Source organism: Miniopterus schreibersii (genome assembly GCF_964146895.1).
Source record: "Miniopterus schreibersii genome assembly, chromosome: 2".
Lineage (NCBI taxonomy): Eukaryota > Metazoa > Chordata > Mammalia > Chiroptera > Miniopteridae > Miniopterus > Miniopterus schreibersii.
In genome coordinates this window covers 181,263,421-181,284,029 of record NC_138102.1, presented here as the reverse complement: position 1 = coordinate 181,284,029, position 20,609 = coordinate 181,263,421, and the positions used below count along the sequence as shown (strand labels likewise).

Sequence of the window (20,609 nt, the reverse complement as noted above, 5' to 3'; positions counted from 1 at the left end):
TAGGGAGAGGGAGGGATAGAAACATCAGTGATGAGAGAGTCATTGGTCATCTGCCTCCTGCATGCCCCCTGCTGGGGATTGAGCCTGAAATCCGGGCATGTGCCCTGACTGGGAATCCAACTGTGATCTCCTGGATCCTAGGTCGATGCTCAACCGCTGAGCCACACCGGCTGGGCTCTCTCTCTTAAAAGGACACTTATGATTACAGTACCCTGATAGTCCAGGAAAATCGAATCTCAGAATTCTTAATTTAATTGAATCTGCAAAGATTTTCCACCTATGGTAATATTCACAGGTTCCAGGATCCTAGGACCTAGGATCTTTGGGGCCCATTACTCGCCTACTACAGGCCCATGGAGACAACAGCGTAAAAAAAGGGCCTGTCTCCAACCAGCCTGTGGCCATGGCCCTTGCCTGAGACCAACGGAAGGCACACCACTACCTGCTTCACAAACCAGCACATCCTGGGAGGGAGGTCCTTCTACCAGGACCCTGGGAGAGGGGGGAAGCATGCTCTGCAGTGGAGATGGTGGGATCTGGAGACTCCACTGGAATTGGCTAGGACGGAATTGGGGAGTTAAGAGAGAGACATGCCCCTACCTGGATGCTGACCCTAAATCTGATTTGAGTTCGCAGCAGGTACTCAGACATGAGCCAGCCCTTGGTCTCAGGGAGCTCTCCATCTAACCCCAGAAGCAACACTGACCACAGGTGAGACCCCTATTTTCCACAGGTGGGGCAGTGGCGACCCAGAGAGGAAGGGTCATTTTTTTGTATGGAGTCAACACAAGGGCCTCTAATTTCCTCAATCCCGTACAACTGGCCATCTTCTACCTTCCACCCACCCCCACGTCATTTCTTGTCTCTTCCTCTTGGCACATTTTTTTAAATCTTTATTGATTTCAGACAGAAGAAAGGAGAGGGAGAGAGATAGAAACACATTTTTTTTTAAATCCTCCATTGTTTACAGGGGGGTGAGGGGGGTGAGAGAGACACACACATCGATTCATTGCCTGCAACCGAGGCATGTGCCCCTGGCCAGAATCTAATCGAACCCGGGACCCTTCAGTCCATAGGCCGACGCTCTAACCACTGAGCCAGACTGGCCAAGGCTTCCTCTTGGCACTTTAAAAGTGAAATAAGGACAGTCTGTTCCGCCTTCCCCTAGAAGAGCTTGCACAGGAAGTGACTGGAGAACCGGGGTACAACACCCCTGGAGCCAGGCTGCATTTTATGCATTCAGTACCTATTAAGGCTCATTCCACACGCATGCATATTCGAGTAAGGCAGAGAAATAGGTAGCCTGCCTTCTCGGGGCCAGTTGTGGCCAGCACCCTCCTTAAAACTGAGAAAAGCTCCTGCAATGAAACTTGGGGGCCCTGGGGACAGATTGGGAAGTGGCATGTCCTAATCCCCAAATCAACCTAAAATGGGAGACGCAGGCTTGGATGTAAAGAGAACCTTTTCATCTCAATTTTGCTCTAGCTGTGCGACTTTAAGCAAATCACTTAAAACCTCCGTGAGCCAGTTTCCGTATCTGTAAAATGGGTGGAGAAAGGCCAGGCTAAGAGGACAACTACGCATGCGCCCCTGACAACCTTTCGGGTTCGCGGGGGAGCCAACTACACGGCGCAGCGCCTCGTGGGCCCGGGCCAGGCGCCCCGGCTCCCCGCTCCCCGCTCCCCGCCGCCTCGGGCCGTCGGGGAGGCTGCGCCCGGAGCCGTCACGTGTTTCCAGCCACTGGACCCGGGGTCAGGTGCGCAGTGACGCCCGGCCGAGCCCCGACCCGCGGGCTGCAGCTGAGTTCTCCGCGCCCAGCCGTCGCCCTCGCGCCCGCGTCTCCCACGCGGAGACTGCGAACCCGGCGCGCCAGGCCCCCGGGGCCCACGCGGCGGGCGGGGCGAGCCGGGGCCTTTGTGTTCAAACCGCCCAATGGGCGGCGGCGGTGGGCGGTGCAGCGGGCGGGGCCTGGCCAATGGGCGGCGGCCTGTCAGGGTTGACTGACAGGTGCACACATACACACTCGGCCACGCGCGCGCCGCCCGGCCCCACTCGCGCAGACAGTTCTGCGCGGGCTGCTTTGTCCGCCTCCCGCTCCGTCCCGCGCCGCCGCTCCCCGGGCGCCGCCGCACCGAGAGCCGTTCGCGGGATTCCGACGCGGGAAGGGGGCGCGCCGGGTGGCGAGGCGGGCCTCGGACGCCGCCGGCCCCGCGGGGAGCAGCCGCGGCAGCAGGTAACCGCGGGCGTGGGCCTCCGGGGAGCCGACGAGCGGGGCGAGGGTGGGGGGCCTGCCCTGCCTGCCTCCCCGAGGCGCCGGGCCCGGCCCGGCCCCGGGGTCATCACTGGGCCGAGCTCCGCAGGCCTCGATCCTCCCCGGGCCAGGCTGGGCCGGGCTCCCGCCCCGCCCGGCGCACGCCCCTGGGCCGGTCGGGGAGCCGGCGCCGCGCCGGGCCCGCCGCCCTGACTCATCGCCGCCGGCCCCCGCCCCCAGGGCCGCCCGCCGCGCCCCGCGACCGGCGGATGTCTCCCGGCGGGACTTCCCCGGGCAGCACCTCCCCGGGGGGGAGCGCGGACCCGGCCGCCTCAAACCAGCCCAGGGCAGTGCCCGGGTTTCTGGCGGCCGGGCGGCCCTCCGCCTCTGCCTGCCGGAGCCCCGGGAACGGGAGGAAGGCCCCTGTCGTTGAGTTCTAAAGAGAAATCAAAACGTAGGGGGCGGGAGTGTGGCTGGGAGCGGAGCGGCGGGGAAGGCGCGTGGCTGGTAACAATCGCTGCGGGTTCAGCCGGGGGGGAACGAAGGGAGTTGGCACCTGGAGCGTTTTACTGGCCCCGGGGGGAGACGGAGTGTGAGATGCGCGGGAGGGCAAATGGCCCGTGGAAGATGCCCAAGGTCCATGTTAAGTCTAACGCTGGAGAGAGACTGCCGTAGAAGTTTGTGATGGGTGGGGGTGGAGGAAGGTGGAGTTGAGAAAGGATGTGGCTCAGCTCAGAAGTGGGGAGGGGTGTGTGTGTGTGGTGTCTGTCCTCATATGCAAAAGACTGGAGCTGCTAGAGGCTTATCTCCTGTTCTGTTTTGGGAGATGAAGCCTTGACCTTTTTTCAGCCTGTGAAACCCCAACTGGATTGCAAACTGTCTTGCGACCCCAGCCTGCCACAGGAAAGACTAAGAGGCACCTCTGGGACGCTGGGCTGTCGCACTGACAGTTCCCACCCACCCCCGTATGAATATTTATATTCTTGCCAGCCCGAGCCTCCAGTATTGTGTAAACACAGTGCTTTGTTTCCACCGCCCAGCGAAGGCCTCCACTTCTGCGGGGCCAGAGCTAAGAGGAGGAGCCTGTGTGGGCAGCTGGCCTCTCAGGTGGGGAGGGCAGCAGGGGGAGGGAATTGCCTTATAAGGCGTGAAACACAGAGGAGCCCAGGCCAGCTTCCTGCTTTGGCTGCCACCAGTCAGTCCCTCACCAACGCCCGCTAGAACCAGGGAAGGATGTCAGGTGAACATCCCACCTGAGAAGATGCCAATAAGACCAAGACATGAGGCCGCTTGCTTTTCAGAAGAGGACTTTCTAGAATTCTCCGACTGGACTAACCAGACCTTCTGGTTTCCACAGTCTGAGTTGGGGTGTGTGAGAGTCTATGCCCACCACACAACCCAGAGAACTAGTAATTTAAGGATCAACCAGGAATATTGGAAGTGACAGCAGATCACAAATACAAGGACCCCTTGAGTGGGCCTAAGTGACAATGACTGTAACATGGGCTGGCGGAGGCAGCACGTTGACACGCCTCACATTGGTAATCCAAGATTTTGAATTTGGGTTTCTAGAGCTTGTTAGGTCTCAGGTGGCAGAACGGTGCCTTTTGCCAGGTGTCTCACCCGGGCCTCCTTTGAGTCCCCGATTTCCTGCCCCTGTGATTTCACACTGCTGCTCCACAACCTGTTTTGTTAGTTTGTTAACAAATATTTATTGTGTAACAACTCTATCTACAGCCTGTTCTGAACATATTTGAGGCTATAAAAGACTCTATTTGGGGACATACAACACATTCCTGAAACAACTTGAAAACTTCATGGTGGGGCGGAAAGATCCAGGCCCTGTCACATGTGAGATCTGAGCTCAAACCCTGGCTCTGTCACTTAAGGGCTGGGTAGCTGTGGGCAAGTCATGGATCATCTGTGTTACAGGCTCCTCCCTTGTATGATGGGACTAATGATGTCTCCCTTGTTTGTAGGATCAGAAATGGGGATGTAAGGAGCCAGGTACCTAGGAGGCATTTATAGTGTTTTAATCATCACTGTCATGTTGAGGTATCCTGATGCTGCAGGAGAGTAACCAGCCAAGGGGATAGTGCATACAGCCACTGTTAGAGTGCAGGGGGCTTGGACCAGGGAAAGGTGTTCTGGAGTCGCAGTTTGACTGGGGCCCTGATCAGTGAGTAGGGCTACAAGAAAGAAAAGCTTGTCCCACCAGGGAAACAGCTACAGGGAAACAGCTGGGCTACAGGGTCTGTGCAGAGCAGCAGCGATCAAAGGCATTCATTTAGCATTTCCTGTGTGCCCACATGTCAAAGGTTGCGAAGGTACAGTTCTGGCTCTCAGGGAGCTCAGTGTCACATAAACTGAAAATTAGGAAACCTTGTGGAAAGAGGCCAGCTGGGCACTGAGTGAGCCCAGGGAACGGTGCGCATCTCAGGCTGTTTTGATTGAGAAAATGCCTCGTCTCTCCTCCCCCAGGGAGGATCTACCCAGCCTCACCTGTCCTCCTTTCTCTCCCAAGACTCTCTTTAGGGGAAGGGTCCCCATCCCACCTCATCATGTCTCGTCGAAGCCAGCGCCTCACGCGCTACTCGCAGGGGGACGACGATGGCGGCAGCAGCAGTGGCGGGAGCTCGGTGGCGGGGAGCCAGAGCACACTGTTTAAAGACAGTCCTTTCAGGTAGGGGATCGCAGCCCCCTGTGGACGGTGCCGATGCGCGGAGCAGAGGGCTCGCCATCTCACTGCACGGCCTCTCCCTGTGACCTTCATGGGCAGAGATAAGATGCCCATGTCCAGTCAAGGGGACATCCAGCCCTACGAGGAGGCGAGGACGAGCATCCCGTCTTCTCCCTCCTGGAAGCCAGGCGCTGCCCTCGCGGTCAGAGAACAGGAAGTGGGGAAAGGCAGCTCAGGAAAAAGCCAGGCTGGAAACCTGACATGCCAGCTGGGCTCACAGAAACCCCTTCTGCTATGGATGGGTGTGCCCATCTGCACACTGTCCCCAGCCCCACACCCGTGTGTCTCACCAAGTGTAGGGCCAGCCAAGCAGCCAAGGAGAGCAGTGGGCCCCAGGGTCATCAGGAAATGTGTAAGGTGGGCACCTGCCTCATCCTGCCCCTCCTGAGGACATGAGCCGTGGTAGCAGCCCCTGAGGCTCCTGGAGACCAGGTTGGGTTTGCCTGGGTTTTCAGTGGCCTGTAGAAATTACTAATCCATTAAGAAGCATGAGAAAAACACTTGGCTTTGAAGTTAGAGGCCTGGATTTGAATCTTGACTATCACCTTGAGGATCTGGCCTACCTGCTAATGAGATCTGGAGATAACTAGAGAGAAGCTACCTGTGCTCTGCTCTGCATTCCGCCTGTAGTCGGAGCTGTTAGTTGCCTAGCAACAAGGCCAACCCGCTCATTGCTGGGGGGCAGGGTGGAGTCCCCAGCTTCCTGTGGGGGCTGGGCTCACCTCCCTCTTCCCCTGCTTCCCTCCTGGCTGACCCCGCAGGACCCAGAAGAGGAAATCCAGCAACATGAAGCGCCTGTCCCCAGCGCCACAGCTGGGCCCCTCGGACACGCACACCTACTACAGCGAGTCCGTGGTCCGGGAGTCCTACTTTGGCAGCCCCCGGGCCGCCTCCCTTGCCAGGAGCTCCATCCTCGAAGACCAGCTGCATAGTGACCCCTATTGGAGTGAGTATCTGGAACATTTCTCCTGGGGCTTTGCTTCCTCCAGAAACTTAAGGTCCCAAGTGCGGGCTCCTTCCCCCAGGTTTCCATCCCTGCTGGGCCAGAGGAAGGGCTCCTGGGTTCAGCAGCCCCTGGGGGAGCAGCCAGGGGTCTGAACTTCCAGGCCCCGTTAGATGATCAAGTAGCTACGTAGCTGCTCCAAGCCCAGCAGACAGAGGGACTGGGCCCAGCTCACCGCCACAGGGACCCAGAGAGCTGGGAGAGGCCAAGGGCAGACTCCATCCGGGTCCCCCGAGGCCTCTGGAATAACCTCCTCAGCATCTCTGTGCCCCAGGAAAATCCCTGCTCTTCCCCCCTCAGGTGAGGACCTGCGGGTGAGGAGGAGGAGAGACACAGGCGGCACCGAGAACAGCAAAATCAACGGGCTGGTAGAGGCCAAGCTCTCCGAGGACTTCCTTGGGTCCTCCTCCGGCTACTCCTCTGAGGATGACTACGGAGGTAGGCCGCACCGTCCACCTCGGCTCGGGGAGAAGCTCCAGCAGGTTCCAGGACTGCTGGGGAGGTGATGGGCAGGCTGGGGAGGGCGTCCCTCCTGTGCCACCCTGGCGCCCTGAACCCCAGCCCGGGGTGTCCCTCAGCACGCTGGACTGTCCCTGCCCCACTAGGCCTGGGGTCAACTCCACTGTTTGCTCATTTCCAGCAAGCATTTTAACACAGGCTTCACCCAGACCGGTTGCCCAATCCCTTGGTCTAGTTCTGAACAGTGGTTGAGGGATTGCATGTGAGAGGAGGGAGGCAAGCCAAGGAGCTCACAGGAAACAAAGTGTCACAAACCTATCGAAAGCTCTGTCAACAGCACTGACCGACTGGGTGCCAAGCCTGCGTGGCACTCTGGGAATGTGGGGGAGAATGACCCGTGGTCTCAGCTCACAGTTTAAGGGGGAAGACAAGTGATAGGCAGTCTCCACGTTCCAGGGCTCTTCCAGGTGAGGACAGACTGAGCTGGTTTCCCCTCCGTCCCTGCAGGATACTTGGAAACGGACCCGCGGAGCTCAGGTTCACGGCTGAGGCACGCTGTCTCTCGGGCAGGCTCTTTTTTATGGACGGTGGTCACATTTCCAGGTGGGTGTTGGCTATTCTGTGCACAGTGGTTTCCATTTCCTGCAGCAGGCCCTTCTCACCCACTCTGCTGCTGGGTATCCAGCCTGTACAGAGACTGTAGGACCATCGGGGTAAGCTCATTCTAGAATAATCCCTGGGGCCAAGAGCCATGGGAATACCTCACTTGGAAGGGCAGGAACAGCTGTGGAGCAGGACTGAGGGCGTTGGCAGAGTGGGCGGGTGGGGTTAGAGGAACTGGGTAGCTGGAGGACAGGGCAGAGGTACCCTGGCAGGTTGGTGTAGTGGGCAGGGAGGACCACAGGTGGAGAGAAAGTGGTGCCCTGAAGCCACGACCTGCAGGCGGCCGCTGGCTGGGAGCGATACTTAGGCCTGATGGTCCCTCTTCCAGGCCGGCTCTTCGGACTCCTCTACTGGTGGGTAGGCACCACCTGGTACCGCTTGACGACAGCTGCCTCCCTCCTTGATGTCTTCGTTTTAACCAGGTGAGCAGGCTCCTGCCTGGACAATGAATCAGAAAGTTCCAGACGAAGTTTCAGACAAGCCTGGCCTCTTCCTGCTGGTTGGACCTTAGACTCTAGCCCACCAGTGGTGTTTCCAGAACATCTGGCTTCCTTCTTGGCCCTGTGATGACCTAGACCTCAGGGTTTTCCACCTCATGATCAGGAGCTGCCTGAGGATGCCGTGGGGCTTGGGCCAGGATTTGGGAACGGGCCCTTGGCAGAGGAAAGAGGAGTGAGGCAGGAAGTCAGGGGCCCTCTGGCCGTAATCCTGGTTGGAGTAGGTGGTGAGCTATGCTGAAAAGAGGGGCAAGGATGGATTTGTGTTGCCAAAAATAGTTTCCTCATGTTTCTAAAAGAAAATGTTGTTTAAGGAGTTCCATATTTTTTTCTGCATTTTAAGTTTTTTCAAAGACTCCACTACTAATTTTTAATAGCATCGGTAAAATCCACAGGGTCATAATTGTCCCCATGACTCCAAGACCCCTAAAGAGTCCAGTATGGCCCTGGCAAGATGAGACACTCAAGGGTGTCCCCTTCAGCTCTAGTTTAGCACTCAGAAAAAAATCTCAAGGGACTCCCTAGGGGGAACCTAGAGGTCCTGGAGCCCTCTTGACACCTCTGCCTTCCCTGCCCACCCCTCTCCTGGTCCAGGCGCTTCTCATCCCTGAAGACATTTCTGTGGTTCCTCTTACTGCTGCTGCTCCTGACTGGCCTGACCTACGGTGAGCGGAGCCACTGTACAAGAGATGGGTAGGACAGAAATGGGGCCGGTGAACCAGCGGGGCGGGCGGCGTGTGGGCGGAGGCAGTGCTGGGTAGAACTGAAAACTGGAGGGATGGTGATCACCTACCAGAAAAGGAAGGAGGCAGGATTAGTGGGGTCGGGCTGAGCCTGGGCACCTCCTGGGCACCTCCTGCACCCTGAGCCCTAGGCCACTCCTTTCTGGCTCTCCTGGGTCCCCTGCCTGAGTGCTGCTGTTGTGTTCTCAGGGTGTCCAGTGGGTGAAAGGGGAAATGCCCTTACCCACTGATCTTGTCCTCAGTTTGGGTAGCTACACGGGACTGCCTGGCATGTCTAGAGGAGCCTTGGAGCCACCTAGGCCAGAACATGCCCTAGTACAGGAGTATTGGGGTAAATATCAGGGACTTTGAAACCATAGTTATTAGAGGTCATTTTCCCTCTGTTCCAAATCCGAACATAGTCTGGGTGAGTGAATTATTGTTACAAGATCAAGTTCGATCTTTAGCTATCTTTAAGATTAAAACGGTGAAGTACTAAAGAGAAGTAAGTACCCCTTTTACAGTAAGATGCCCGTCATTAGGAGCTGCCTTACATTGTCCCAGTCTCTAGCATGGGAGTTCCACATTTGTTACATAAGTTGTAATCATTGTTTATGTATGTATGTACATTTGTGTCAGCTTTTCATTTGACAATTTCACATGAATTTCACAATTCCATCTGAGTTGCCTTCATGGCTCCCAGGCTCAATTTTAATGATTGTATAAATTTATAATTAAAGATCAAGCTTTATTATTTTTTAGAGAGTGGTGTTATAGGGTTAGTATCTATTCAACTTGTACTTCTTTTACCAATACCAAGGTAGAACATTTTACCAAATGTTGATTTCCTCTTTGTTTCCTGTTATAAGAACAGCTTGTTCATATCCACTGGAAACTGGGCATCTCCCTTAAAATAATAATACCCTTTCTAATTGTACAGCATTTTGTTCAGGAGGCACTTTCCCATGAGTTAACTCAGTTTAATGTGAGCTTCACCCTCACCCTGTGGAGTTGGTGACGTCCTCCTGATGGCATCAGGAGATGTGTATCAAGAGTCCGACAGGCAGAGGAGTGGGCGGGAGACCCGCTGGGGGAGTGCAGTAAGTGAGGGCTGCCCAGAGCGGCTGACTGAAGCCTGGTGGTCACCTGCTTCCTATTGCGCCTGCCCCTGGCCAATGAGTGACAAGTGTGGCATCTTACTGGATGGAGACTCCTCGACCAGTATGGTTTTCCCAGGTGCCCTCACCCCTCACACACGTACACACGCACGTGCACAGCTCAGGAGTAAACACATCACAAGGAGGTGGCCCCTCGAGCAAGATGCAGCATCTCTGGGTGACCGTAGCCTTGTGCTGTCCTAGAGCCCAAGCAGCCTCTCGAGCAGGTGGATTGTTTCAATGGTTCTCAACCCCGGCAGCCCATTGGGGTCACCTGGGGAGCTTTTAAACTCACCTACGGAGGGTTTCCCCACAGCAAGGAACCCACTGGGGGGGGGGCCACACTGGATTTTTTGCTTTTTTTTTTACTGGAGCATTTATTACACTGATTTTGACAACTTCATTCTTGTCATGTCACATCTTCGGTCACCGGGTTTCCTTTTCTCCTGTTGAAACAACTCTTTGGGATGTTACATATGTAATCCTTTGGATTGGGGCTGAGACTTTCTTTGTTTCCACCACCCCTTCACGGCCCTTAAAGCTTTCATTGAGTCTCAACAAGTCTTCCTGCTGTGTAATCAGGACCTTCCCTCCCCTCCTCCAGTCTCCTTGAAAGTTGTCAAGTGCAAATGAAAAAACTCTTAGGCCTTCTCTACAGAAATTCGTGATTTGGATTATGTGCATGGTCTTTTTGTGATAGATGTTCGCTCTGCGTTATATGTGGTGGTCCCTGGGTGATTCTGATGTAAAGTCCGGGCTGAGAACCACCATCAGGACCTCTGGCTTCTACCCCTTGATCACCCCTGGCCTATTTAGCTATTTTCTCCAAGTTCTGGAAGATGAGGATCCCTGAGGGGAGGAGGGAATGCAAACACTCTGGGACTGTCAGGTGGAAGTCGCTGCCTCCGAGGATGGGAAGCGCCACCCCTATACCTCCTGTGGGCAGAAGCCAACTTGAGTGAGACCTGCTACTGATAACCGACATCAATGAGACGAAAGTCCTCACCCTGTGCACCTTCTTGCTCGCGGCCTGGCCTGGGTAACCGCCCTCTCCCCTGTGCACAGGTGCCTGGTATTTCTACCCCTATGGGCTGCAGACAGTCCACCCTGCCGTGGTTTCCTGGTGGGCAGCGAGGGGCGGTGGCTGGCAGCATGGAGTGTGGGAGTCCAGAGACTCAGCCCCACATTTCCAGGTGAGTATCTTAGTGCGCAGGCGCCCGCCTCTGCCTGTTTGTGTTTGTACCTGGCACACAGAGCTGAGAAGAGGTGCCGTCCTAGCTGGGACACTGCCGCGTCCCCCCAGGCACCCCCTTCCCTACCATTCGGCGGGTGCGCGTTGGGAGCAGCCTGCTCAGATATGACTCAGAGCTGTACCAAGGCCCGTTGCCGTCCTAAGCAGAGAAGACAGAGGACTGAGCCAGGTTGTCTTGTTTGCTTTATCTCTTTCCAACAATTTCATAAATACAGGGTAGGGCAAAAGTAGGTTTCAGTCGTTCATATGGAGAATAATATAATAAGTGATACAAGAATAAACTGTTTTGTGTACTTACCACTGTAAACCTACTTTTGCCACATCCTGTATTTACTGAGCACCTCCTATGAATCAGGTAGTCTCCTGGTCAGTTACGTATTAGCACCGATAAACCACCCCTAAGTCAGCGCTGCAGAGCGTAAGCATTTCATTAGCTCATGAGTCTGTGGGTCCCCTGGCTGGCTTTTCTGGTCTGAGCAGGGACAAGCTGGCCTTGGCTGGGCTCCCTCATGTGTCTGCAGCTGGCCGATGTGGGTCAGCTGGGCGGGCTGTGCTTTTGTTGCCCAGCAGGCTAGCCTGGTGGTGGTCTCACAGTGGCTGTGCAGGGTTCCAGGAGAGCAGAACCAGGCCCAGCCCTTTGAGGCCTCTGTTCGGAACTAGCACCCTGTCACTTCCCCCATATCCTATTGGCCGCAGCAAACCCCAGAGCCAGGCTAGATTCAAGCAGGGGAAGCAGACTCCACCTCCATGGAGCACCTGTGAGGCCACATTGCTCGGTGTGCACACGCAGTGCAGAGGGAAGGACAGTGGCCACGTCTGCTGTCTGCCAGGGGCAGATGAAACAGCTCCAGGCTGTGCCCTCAAAGAACCTGCAGTCCAGTGTGCGAGAGTATGTGACAAGTGCACAAATAACCAGAATGTATGTGCGCGGGTCCTGAGGTCCACAACGAAAATTTAAAACTTCGCTTGTATCTTGCTGAATTTAATTTGGAATCCCATTTCTAACCATTTGTTTTGGCAGATATTACTTTCCTGACCACGATCTGATTATTTCATAAAATAATGACATATTCTGGCATTTATAAATTTTTCTTTTTTAACCATTATTAAAGACGTTAAATACAATTCCATTTCAGGACCACCATTTTTGTAAAAACAAAGAGGAGGAGTTACATTTGCATAAAGACACTAATAAAATAGTTGCCTGGTTTGGGGGGGGAGGTGATGAGGGTACTGGGTGGAGGGGGCAGAGGTCAGGAGCATGGCTTTTTCGGTTTGTTTGCTTTCTGAGTCATGCAAAAAAAATGGAATTTTGGAAAATCAGAAGCAACCTCTGTACCCAAAGCCTTGCCCTTTGGTGTTGACAGACTGTGTTTTATGCTTTCTCTTGGCAAAGATTTTCACTGTGAAGCCAACAAGGTTCTCAGAATTCACGGCACACTAGCAAATGCCAACCTCCAGGCCAAATGACCTGTGTTCTGTCTTCTCTGCGGGGCAGCCAGTTAAAGGGGGAAAAGGAAGCCTTTCAGATAACCTGGTCTCTTAGCGGCAGCTACGGGAGGGAGAAAGTGGACGCGGCTGACGGTGGCTGAAGCTCTTAGTCCCGCACCCTCTGCACATGTGCACCGAGGGGGGGCTCAGCCCAGCAGGTCACCCAGCCCCTGTGGCCATCCTGCTGTTTCTTTCTGTCCTCTTCTTGGACTGTCCCTCCTGCACTCCTTCTTGGGGGCCAGACCCCTGCCACCCACCGAACCTGTTTACCTGCTGAAGGACTGGCCCACCTGTAAGGCAGAGAGTGTGCTGAGAGCCTCAGGTCCCGCAGGTGTTCACATGGGGCATGTCTGGGATTCTCTCCCCTTTCCCTTCAGGCAGCACTGTTGTCACGGGTCCCTCACCTCTGGGGCTTTCCCTCCCGCCCCGCCAGGCCGAGCAGCGCATTCTGTCCCGGGTGCACTCTCTGGAGCGGCGTCTGGAAGCTCTTGCTGCTGAACATTCCGCCAGCCGGCAGAAGGAGGCCATGCGCCTGGACCGCTTGGAGCTGCGGCAGGGGGCTACTGGTGAGGGAGGTGGTGGCAGCCTGAGCCAGGAGGACACCCTGGCACTCCTGGAGGGGCTGGTGAGCCGCCGAGAGGCTGCACTGAGGGAGGACTTCCGCAGGGACACCGCAGCCCAGATCCAGGTAGGGGAGAGAGTTGACTGTCGCATGTGGGTGACACTGTGGGCGTGTGGGGTGGAGGGGGCAGGACCCTGCACACCCTGGCACAAGGGAAACAGCTCTGCCACTTGGTAATTACTTGCTCTGAGTCTTAGTCTCTTCCTCTTTAAAATGGATGCGCTCCTCTCTGCACCCACGCCCCTGCCCAGCTGTGAGCACATAGATTACAGGGTGCCTGGCCCAGTGCCTGGCACCCCGTAGGCGTGCAGTAAAGATCAAGGGGAGGCCTGCACCCTTTCAAGAAGCACGGTAGCAGAAAGACCAGGAGCTGACGTCTGCCATCACATAGGCCTGGTGTGAACTCTAATCACACCACTTGGTGGTGGTAAGTGGCCCTCTGAGTGCAGCCAGTGAACTCTCAGCCTCTCTCATTCTGCCCACAGGAAGAACTAGTCACCCTGAGAGCAGAGCACCAACAGGACTCAGAAGATCTCTTCAAGAAGATTGTCCGGGCCTCCCAGGTAGGTGGGCTTGGGCACGTGGGGCCTACAGTGGCGCCCTGATCCGGTTCAACATCTGTGCTAGGGCTGAGAGATACCTTAACCTCCCGAGGGGCCTGCTTAGACCTGGGGGATAGGGGGTGCAGGGGTGGTCTCCTGACTTCTGTCTGAACTGAACCCACCTGGGCTGGAGTGCTCCCCAGGGCCGCACTGGAGTGTGCTAGGGACAGGAAGGGTCACCTTTAAGCAGCCCATGGCGTTGGGTCTAACGCTGAATGAATGAGTGGATGGATGAGACTCCCATAGGACCTTGACCAGGAGGCCAGTTTGGCATTTGCTGGAGCGGTTGGGAGACCCTGGGGCAGGGATGTGGTTAAGCAGAGACCCCGCAAAGGGAGCAGATTCTGAAAGGGCAGTTGCTCTGAGCCTGACATCACTTGTATTTCTCCCTTCTCCCTGCAACAGGAGTCTGAGGCTCGACTCGAGCAGCTAAAGTCTGAGTGGCACAGGTAATGGGCCCTGCAGTCTGGCCTAGGCCTGCCCCTCCCCACGCCAGGCAGGACTGGAGAGCAGAGCCCCGGAGCAGAGTTCTGTTTTAAGCAGAGAGTGGCATGGCTGAAGCCTAGTGCAGGACCATGCGCTTAGGGCCTGTGCTTAAGGTGGTGAAGGCTGGGGTGGGGCGTGGCAAGGGAACTGGGATTGGTGGGTTCGCGTAGACACCAACTTTTCTGTACGACCTCACTCGCTGCCTTCCCAAGCCCTAGATGTTATGCCCTAGACGCCACGCTCGTGGAGCGTGCGAACAGCTGAGGACGAGTGAAGGATGGACCTGAGCTTAGAGAGGGAGCAGGATGAGAATGAGGCAAGCCCCGGAGCTGTGTTCACAGCCGGGACCTGCAGGAGTTGGCCTTCCGTTCGCCTGTATGCGGCAGGCTCACGTTACACCCGGAGCCGGCGAGGGGATCCTCTCGTTTTCCCCTCTCACCAGAGATCCAAGGCTTTCTCTTCTCTTTGGGAGTAGGATGACCCAGGAGTCCTTCCGGGAGAACTCCATGAAGGAGCTGGGGCGGCTGGAGGGCCAGCTGGCAGGCCTGCGTCAGGAGCTGGCAGCCCTGACCCTGAAGCAGAACTCGGTGGCGGACCAAGTGGGCCTGCTGCCCCAGCAGCTCCAGGCCGTGAGGAACGACGTGAGTTGGGACCATCCAAGTCCCCTGCTGAACACCTCACCCTCTGAAACCATCTGTCCTCAGAGTCTGCATGGGGCAGAGAGCTTCCTGCCCCTGCAGCCTGTTAGTCCCAGGAGCCTTGGTCCTGGACTTGACACAGATGTTAGCTTCCTTTGATGGGAGTTCTTGTTTTTCTATCGAGAATGTGGAGGGTTGTTCTTAGATCTTTCCTCCATGTGGCCCAAGCAGGCACATGTTGGCCCTCCCCTCACAGGCCTGCATTCCTTCCCTGCTCCTTGGTCCATGCCCGGCACTGCCCTCCAGCATCCCAAAGTGAGACTTTTTTTTGGTCCCTAGGTGGAGTCTCAGTTCCCTGCCTGGGTCAGTCAGTTCCTTCTTCAAGGGGGGGGAACCCGCACTGGTCTCCTTCAGCGAGAGGAGATGCAGGCTCAGCTGCAGGAGCTGGAGAGCAAGATCCTCACCCACATGGCCGAGATGCAGGGCAAGTCGGCGAGGGAGGCTGTGGCCAGCCTGGGGCTGAGGCTGCAGAAGGAAGGTGTGATCGGGGTGACAGAGGAGGTGAGAAAATATGCCCCAGGACCCCCCACTTACACACACACACTGCTTTCCTCCCTGGGAGCCACAGACCTGCACACTCCCCACCTCCCAGCTCCCTGCAAGTGCCATGCAGGAGGCTCCAGTATTTGTGTTGGGGCTGGTACAGGGTGGAGGTACACCTCTGGGTGGCGTGGGTGCCTGGACCGGCATGCATGGCGCAAGCACAGAGGGGTCAGTCTGTAAGCCCCTGGGCCCCGGCAGTGGGGTACGAGGGTGGATGAGTCTGCCTCCTGTCATAGCTGCCCTGGGTGCCTGTTTTAGGAGGTGCACCGCATTGTAAACCAGGCCCTGAAGCGCTACAGTGAGGACCGCATTGGGATGGTGGACTACGCGCTGGAATCGGGAGGTGTGTGCATCAAACCCTGGTCCCCTTATTGGCATCTGGCATCTGCCCCAGCAGCTCTGGTGCTAGGCAAGCAGGGCTTATCAGAAGCCACCAACCTAGGACTCACCACAAAGGCAAGTGACAGCTTGGAGAAGTCAGGACTTGCCACTGGAAGTACCATTTCCCACCCAGGCACCATCCTTGGCTGGGACGAGACTGTTTACAGCTGCTCTGTTGTCTGGGTTGGGTGCACAGACTGGGCCTGGGGCATCTGCCCTCTGTCCTCAGAGAGGGACATGGGTAATAGTGTTTCCCCCTTGGGCTGCCTCAGCCCTTTAAGCCTGGGGTCCTTTTGGCTGCTAAGCTGAGCTGGTTGTATGGTCTCTGCTGATGCCCAGGCCCCAGGCACCCACCCTGCCTTTCCTTCCTGTGTCAGGGGCCAGTGTGATCAGCACCCGATGTTCTGAGACCTATGAGACCAAGACGGCCCTCCTCAGCCTCTTTGGCATCCCCCTGTGGTACCACTCCCAGTCTCCTCGAGTCATCCTCCAGGTAGGCACCCAGCGAGGGAGACGGCAGGTTGCTGTGCGGTCACCTATGTAGCTGGGTGACTGTCCCGTCCCAGGTCTGCCAGAGCTACACTCAGGGTGGGCTCTTTGCCACTAGCCCTGCACTGACCCAGCTTTCTTCCCTTCCAGCCAGATGTGCACCCAGGCAATTGCTGGGCCTTCCAAGGGCCCCAGGGCTTTGCTGTGGTTCGCCTTTCTGCCCGCATCCACCCTACTGCTGTCACCTTAGAGCATGTGCCCAAGTCCTTGTCACCCAACAGTACCATCTCCAGTGCCCCCAAGGACTTTGCTGTCTTTGTGAGTATCCCACCTGTACAGGGCCCAGGGCTGTAGGACGCTGGGAGTCTCTGCTGAGGATAAAGTTGGAGTAATTCTTTCGACTGGGGGAGGGGAGCAGATTTGGAAGAGATGGTGCCAGGGTGGGAAGTGGTACTTTGGTCCCAGGTGTCTCAGGCTACGGAGGAAGAAACAGAGGCCCAAGGAGCTAAGTGACTTGTCTGTCAGACCCCATAGCAGCCCTGTGTCCAGTGCTCAGGTCCCCTGCAGTCCGCCAGGGTGGGAGGGGACCGGTGTGGGAACAGAGGGAAGGCACTCCTCCCGGGTGGCCAGGACATGTCTTAAGAGCAGGATCTTCCCTTCATCTTTGCTCTTTCCAGGGGTTTGATGAAGACCTGCAGCAGGAGGGGACACTTCTTGGCCAGTTCACCTACAACCAGGACGGGGAGCCCATCCAGACATTTTATTTTCAGGTACAGGATTCTGTTATGCGAGCAGAGGTGGCGTACTCCCTTCCCCATCCACTACCCTGTGCCAGGCACTGGGGGTTCAGAGCAGGGAACCACAGCCCCGCCCTCCCACAGCTCAAGGCATGGACAGCTATCCAAGTGACTTGTTAGAAATGCAGAATCCCAGGCTCCGCCCCAGGTTGATTCCTTAGGGCCACTGGGACCCAGGAACCTGCGCTCTGACAGGCAGCCTAGATGAGTGTGATGCAGGTCACCTGCAACCTCCGCCAGCGGTGAGGACTTGGGATAACTAGTGTGAGGCAGGGGGTATGAGGTGACCGGACGGTGGCAGGAAGAGCCTGGAGAGGCAGGCCTGGATACCGGGCAGAAGAATTTCAGCCCTCAGGGTTGGGTGGGGGAGGGTGGGGGCATTGCTGTGTTTTAGGCAGATAAGTGACGATATGGTCAGTGTAAATGGTGAGTCTGAGGGGGACAAGCCTGGAGAGGGAGCCGGTCAGGCAGTGGTCGCAGGAAAGCAAGCCAGGATTGATGAGGGTGTCTGAGGAAGGAGAGGTGGCGGCACGCCATAGGGAAGGAGGTGGAGCAGAGGGCAGCCGAGAAGCTATGCAGAGACGGGGGCAGGGTTGGCCACCGAGCTTGAGGCACCTGTGGGACGGCCCAGTGGAGCTGCCACAGGGCCTGGGCATAGGGACTGAGTGCCAGCTCCTAGGTGATAACCGTGAGAGTAGTTGGGGTTTCCCAGAGATGTGTGTAGGCTGTGCCTTTAGGAAAGGGTGGAGGCCAAGAGGCTGTAGGAGGGCTGGAGGGGGAGAGGAAGAGCAGAGCACTGCTGGGGCGTCGGAGGTGGGATCTGCTCTAAAAGCTGGCTCAAAAACTGTGGCTTTCTGAGCGTAGAGGACAGAGGTCTGATGGCAACTTGAGAAAGAAAAGAAATTCTGCTTAATTCAAAGTAAAGGGATTCTTTCCCAACATCAACATAGAGCAGCAAGCTCTCCACGAAGGTAGTTCTGCCCATTGACAATGGTCAAGAGCTCCTGCGGGTTGTCAGTTTGGGATGAACTGTGTTGGCGCTTAGCTGCGAGACCATTTTTACGTGTCCCTGTAGGACCTCTGAAGCTTCTGGGGCCCCTTGGTCCATCAGCTGGAAACTCCTCCAGGTCTGAAGACGGGAGCTTTAAGTCCAGGTCTCTGCAGAGGCCCTAGGGGTGGCATCTTCCCTCCTGCCTGCTGTCAGTGAGGTCTCAGGGCTCTATGACACTCTTAACATCTTCCTTCCACCCAGGACCCGAAAATGGCCACATACCAGGTGGTGGAGCTGCGGATCCTGACTAACTGGGGCCACCCTGAGTACACCTGCATCTACCGCTTCAGGGTGCATGGGGAGCCTGCCCACTAGGCCTTCCCTGTGCTGTTGCCAGCCAGCTGGGAGGCCAGCCGTGCCCTCTTCTCTGGGAGTGAGAGCAGCACCCTGCCATTCCCCCCACGTGCTTGATCAGTGCACTGACTTCCAGTAGCAAGAATGGTCAGTGGACATGAGAAAGAACATGCAGGGCTTTCCTAGCAGCAGTGGCTGGAGGGGCACAGCTGGCTCCAGTGTCTTTCCATCCTTCATTCTTGTGCCAGGCACCAGGCGTCTCCTTCCCCCTCCTGGGAGGATGTATATATGTAGCATATCATGTGGGACTGAGGCAGGAGAGGTGATGAGTGGCCATCCAGCAGTTGTGGGTAAGACCTGACTGCCCCTTGCCCACACTGGAGAGGCTGGCACCCAGGAAGCTCTGTCAGGAGGTATATGAATAATGCACATGCTAAAGCCACAGGAGGCAAAAGCTAGGGCCTGGGGCAGGGAATTGAGGCCCTATAGGAGGAGGGTGCTCACAGTACCAGTTGGGACTGGGCAGCAGGCAGGAAGCTCCTGGTAGAGGGTAGCTGGGCTCTTATAGAAACCAGTGACATCAACCCAGGGGAGCTTGGCCCACAAGGTCCTCAGAGGGCTTCTATACACTGTATTTGTCCTGGGTTGAGGTGGGCCGTGGGGCTTATTGTACCCAAGGTCTGGCTCCTGTAAGCCTCTGAGGGTCCTAGGCCAGCCCTGTAGAATCCCCTCTGCTGGGGAGACTAGTTGCTTTTTTTCTTCTGATGCTGGAACTGGGGTGTGCCTGCCTGAGTGTTTGCCACATTCCCCCTGAATGCAGGGAGCCCAGACCTGTCCTCTGAAGCTGTAGGCATCTGGGAGAGTGGAGCAGGGAACTCCCTGGGCTCTCCTGGTAACCCAGTGATGACTCAGTGATATTCAGGGTATCATGGCGGGAGGTCTGGCTGCCTTGTGGGCCCTGCCCCCCCCCAATCACAATCAGGCCCCCCGGTGTAAGGGGCCCTCACCCTCAGCCACAGTTTTGGGGCTCTTTCAGCTCTTGCTCAATGGTTTTCCTTCTGGCTTTTTTTCTATGGGGGGTGGGGAAGGGGACTGGGAAGGGCAGGGGCCTGAGGAAGGGTTTTTTGACCCAGCAGGTCCTGCTGTATTATGTAAACATTTTTCAAGATCTATTTTTTAACTAAAAAGCTAAGGGCTTGATTCCTAGCCCCGTTCTGTGGGGCACTGGGTGATTTTAGTTCCTTATAACCCGGCTGCCAAGAGGGGCTGCCATGTGGGCAGGTGCCCTTGGGAGGAAGGCTAAGCCCTGACTGGGCTCCCGTGGGACTAAGCTGGGATGAAGGCGAGGCCCAGGCCACCCTGTGCTCCTCCAGCACCGGCCCCTGCACAGCCTCTGCCCCAGCTCTTTTGTCACAAATGCTGCACTATTGGGTTCTTAATTTTTTATCTCCAGATTCTAATTTATGCCTATGCAAAAAATAAATTATGCCCAGGACTAATGGGATACGTGTTTTTTATCTGGCCATTGCACAGGGAATCCACTCCTGGGAAAGCGAGAATGAATTCTTAGCCAACACAATGCCTCAAAGACTTACTCCAACTTTAGAAACAAAGGCCTCTCAGCTAAAACCCAGCGGGGGGCAATGGACTCAAGGGTTGGCAGGAGAAAACCCAGTGACAATGGAATCAAGGGTTGGCAGGAGAAAAGTGAGGTGGTTTTATTAGGACATTGACATATTAAGAAGCAGGCTCCTGCATCTCCTAGAGCCATTTGAGTAGAAGGTAGAAAGTTACTTGTTTAGCCATTGACCATGTCTGCTTTCAAGGCTGTGATCCTCCAGGGGGATTAGACACCTGCCCGTGTCTATGCTGAGGTGCTGGATGGGACAAGGAAGTGGGTCCCCTGGAGAGGGAGAAGCTGCCAGCTCAGGCCACCAGGTCCTGGCCCTTCCCCTAAATACTTCCCCAGATTCAGTGTTTCTAATGAGCTGCTCAAAGGCCAGGGGTGGTCCCCAACTGGACACTCAAACACATGGCTCTTGTCCTGACCATGACACCTGGCCCAGGGCCAGTCCCCATCACAGCTGAGAAAATAAAGGCAGGCACGGGTCAGCATTGAGGGGCTTAGGGCTAAGTGCCACAGAGGGTGTGGGTGGAGTGCAAATCCAGGCCTGAGGCTCTGGGCCAGTTCTGAACCCCTCAGCTCAGGGTCCTGGGAAAGAGCTAGTCCTACATACAGCTCGTCTCCCACCAACTGCTCGCTTCTCTCCCCGTTTCACTAACACCTGCTCTGCAACTAGCACCGCTTTTCAATGAAGACATCCCTGAGCGGTACCAGTAAACGAGTCCCTGGAATTTGCCACACACCGTCAGGGCTCGGGGCCTTGACTCCTGCCCTCTAAGGCCAGGCA

At 56.3% G+C, this 20,609-nt stretch overlaps 1 protein-coding gene across 2 annotated transcripts; it reads left to right on the top strand.

The window, feature by feature from the left end:
* Positions 1-2,008: 2,008 nt before the first annotated feature.
* SUN2 (Sad1 and UNC84 domain containing 2) lies at positions 2,009-19,697 on the top strand. 2 transcript variants are annotated; one of them, XM_081130251.1, is made up of 18 exons: positions 2,009-2,233; positions 4,776-4,934; positions 5,753-5,937; positions 6,295-6,432; positions 6,961-7,056; positions 7,445-7,538; positions 8,208-8,278; positions 10,558-10,685; positions 12,669-12,923; positions 13,343-13,420; positions 13,865-13,908; positions 14,421-14,586; positions 14,923-15,144; positions 15,445-15,529; positions 15,945-16,060; positions 16,207-16,374; positions 16,734-16,826; positions 18,106-19,697. In XM_081130251.1, exons 2-18 carry the CDS (start codon positions 4,813-4,815, stop codon positions 18,217-18,219), a joined length of 2,175 nt encoding a protein of 724 aa, XP_080986377.1. In that variant the 5' UTR covers positions 2,009-2,233; positions 4,776-4,812; the 3' UTR covers positions 18,220-19,697. The 2 variants fall into 2 exon arrangements, with proteins under 2 accessions (XP_080986377.1, XP_080986378.1); XM_081130252.1 differs by lacking the exon at positions 2,009-2,233 and adding an exon at positions 2,581-2,758.
* Positions 19,698-20,609: the final 912 nt, after the last annotated feature.

What these genes read in the sequence shown, in the direction of transcription:
- SUN2 (XM_081130251.1), top strand. Translation starts at nt 4,813, where the DNA reads ATGTCTCGTCGAAGCCAGCGCCTCACGCGCTACTCGCAGGGGGACGAC. An exon ending in GCATAGTGACCCCTATTGGA is followed by an intron (nt 5,938 to 6,294) that starts GTGAGTATCTGG and finishes TTCCCCCCTCAG; the next exon opens with GTGAGGACCTGCGGGTGAGG. An exon ending in CCTGACTGGCCTGACCTACG is followed by an intron (nt 8,279 to 10,557) that starts GTGAGCGGAGCC and finishes CCCTGTGCACAG; the next exon opens with GTGCCTGGTATTTCTACCCC.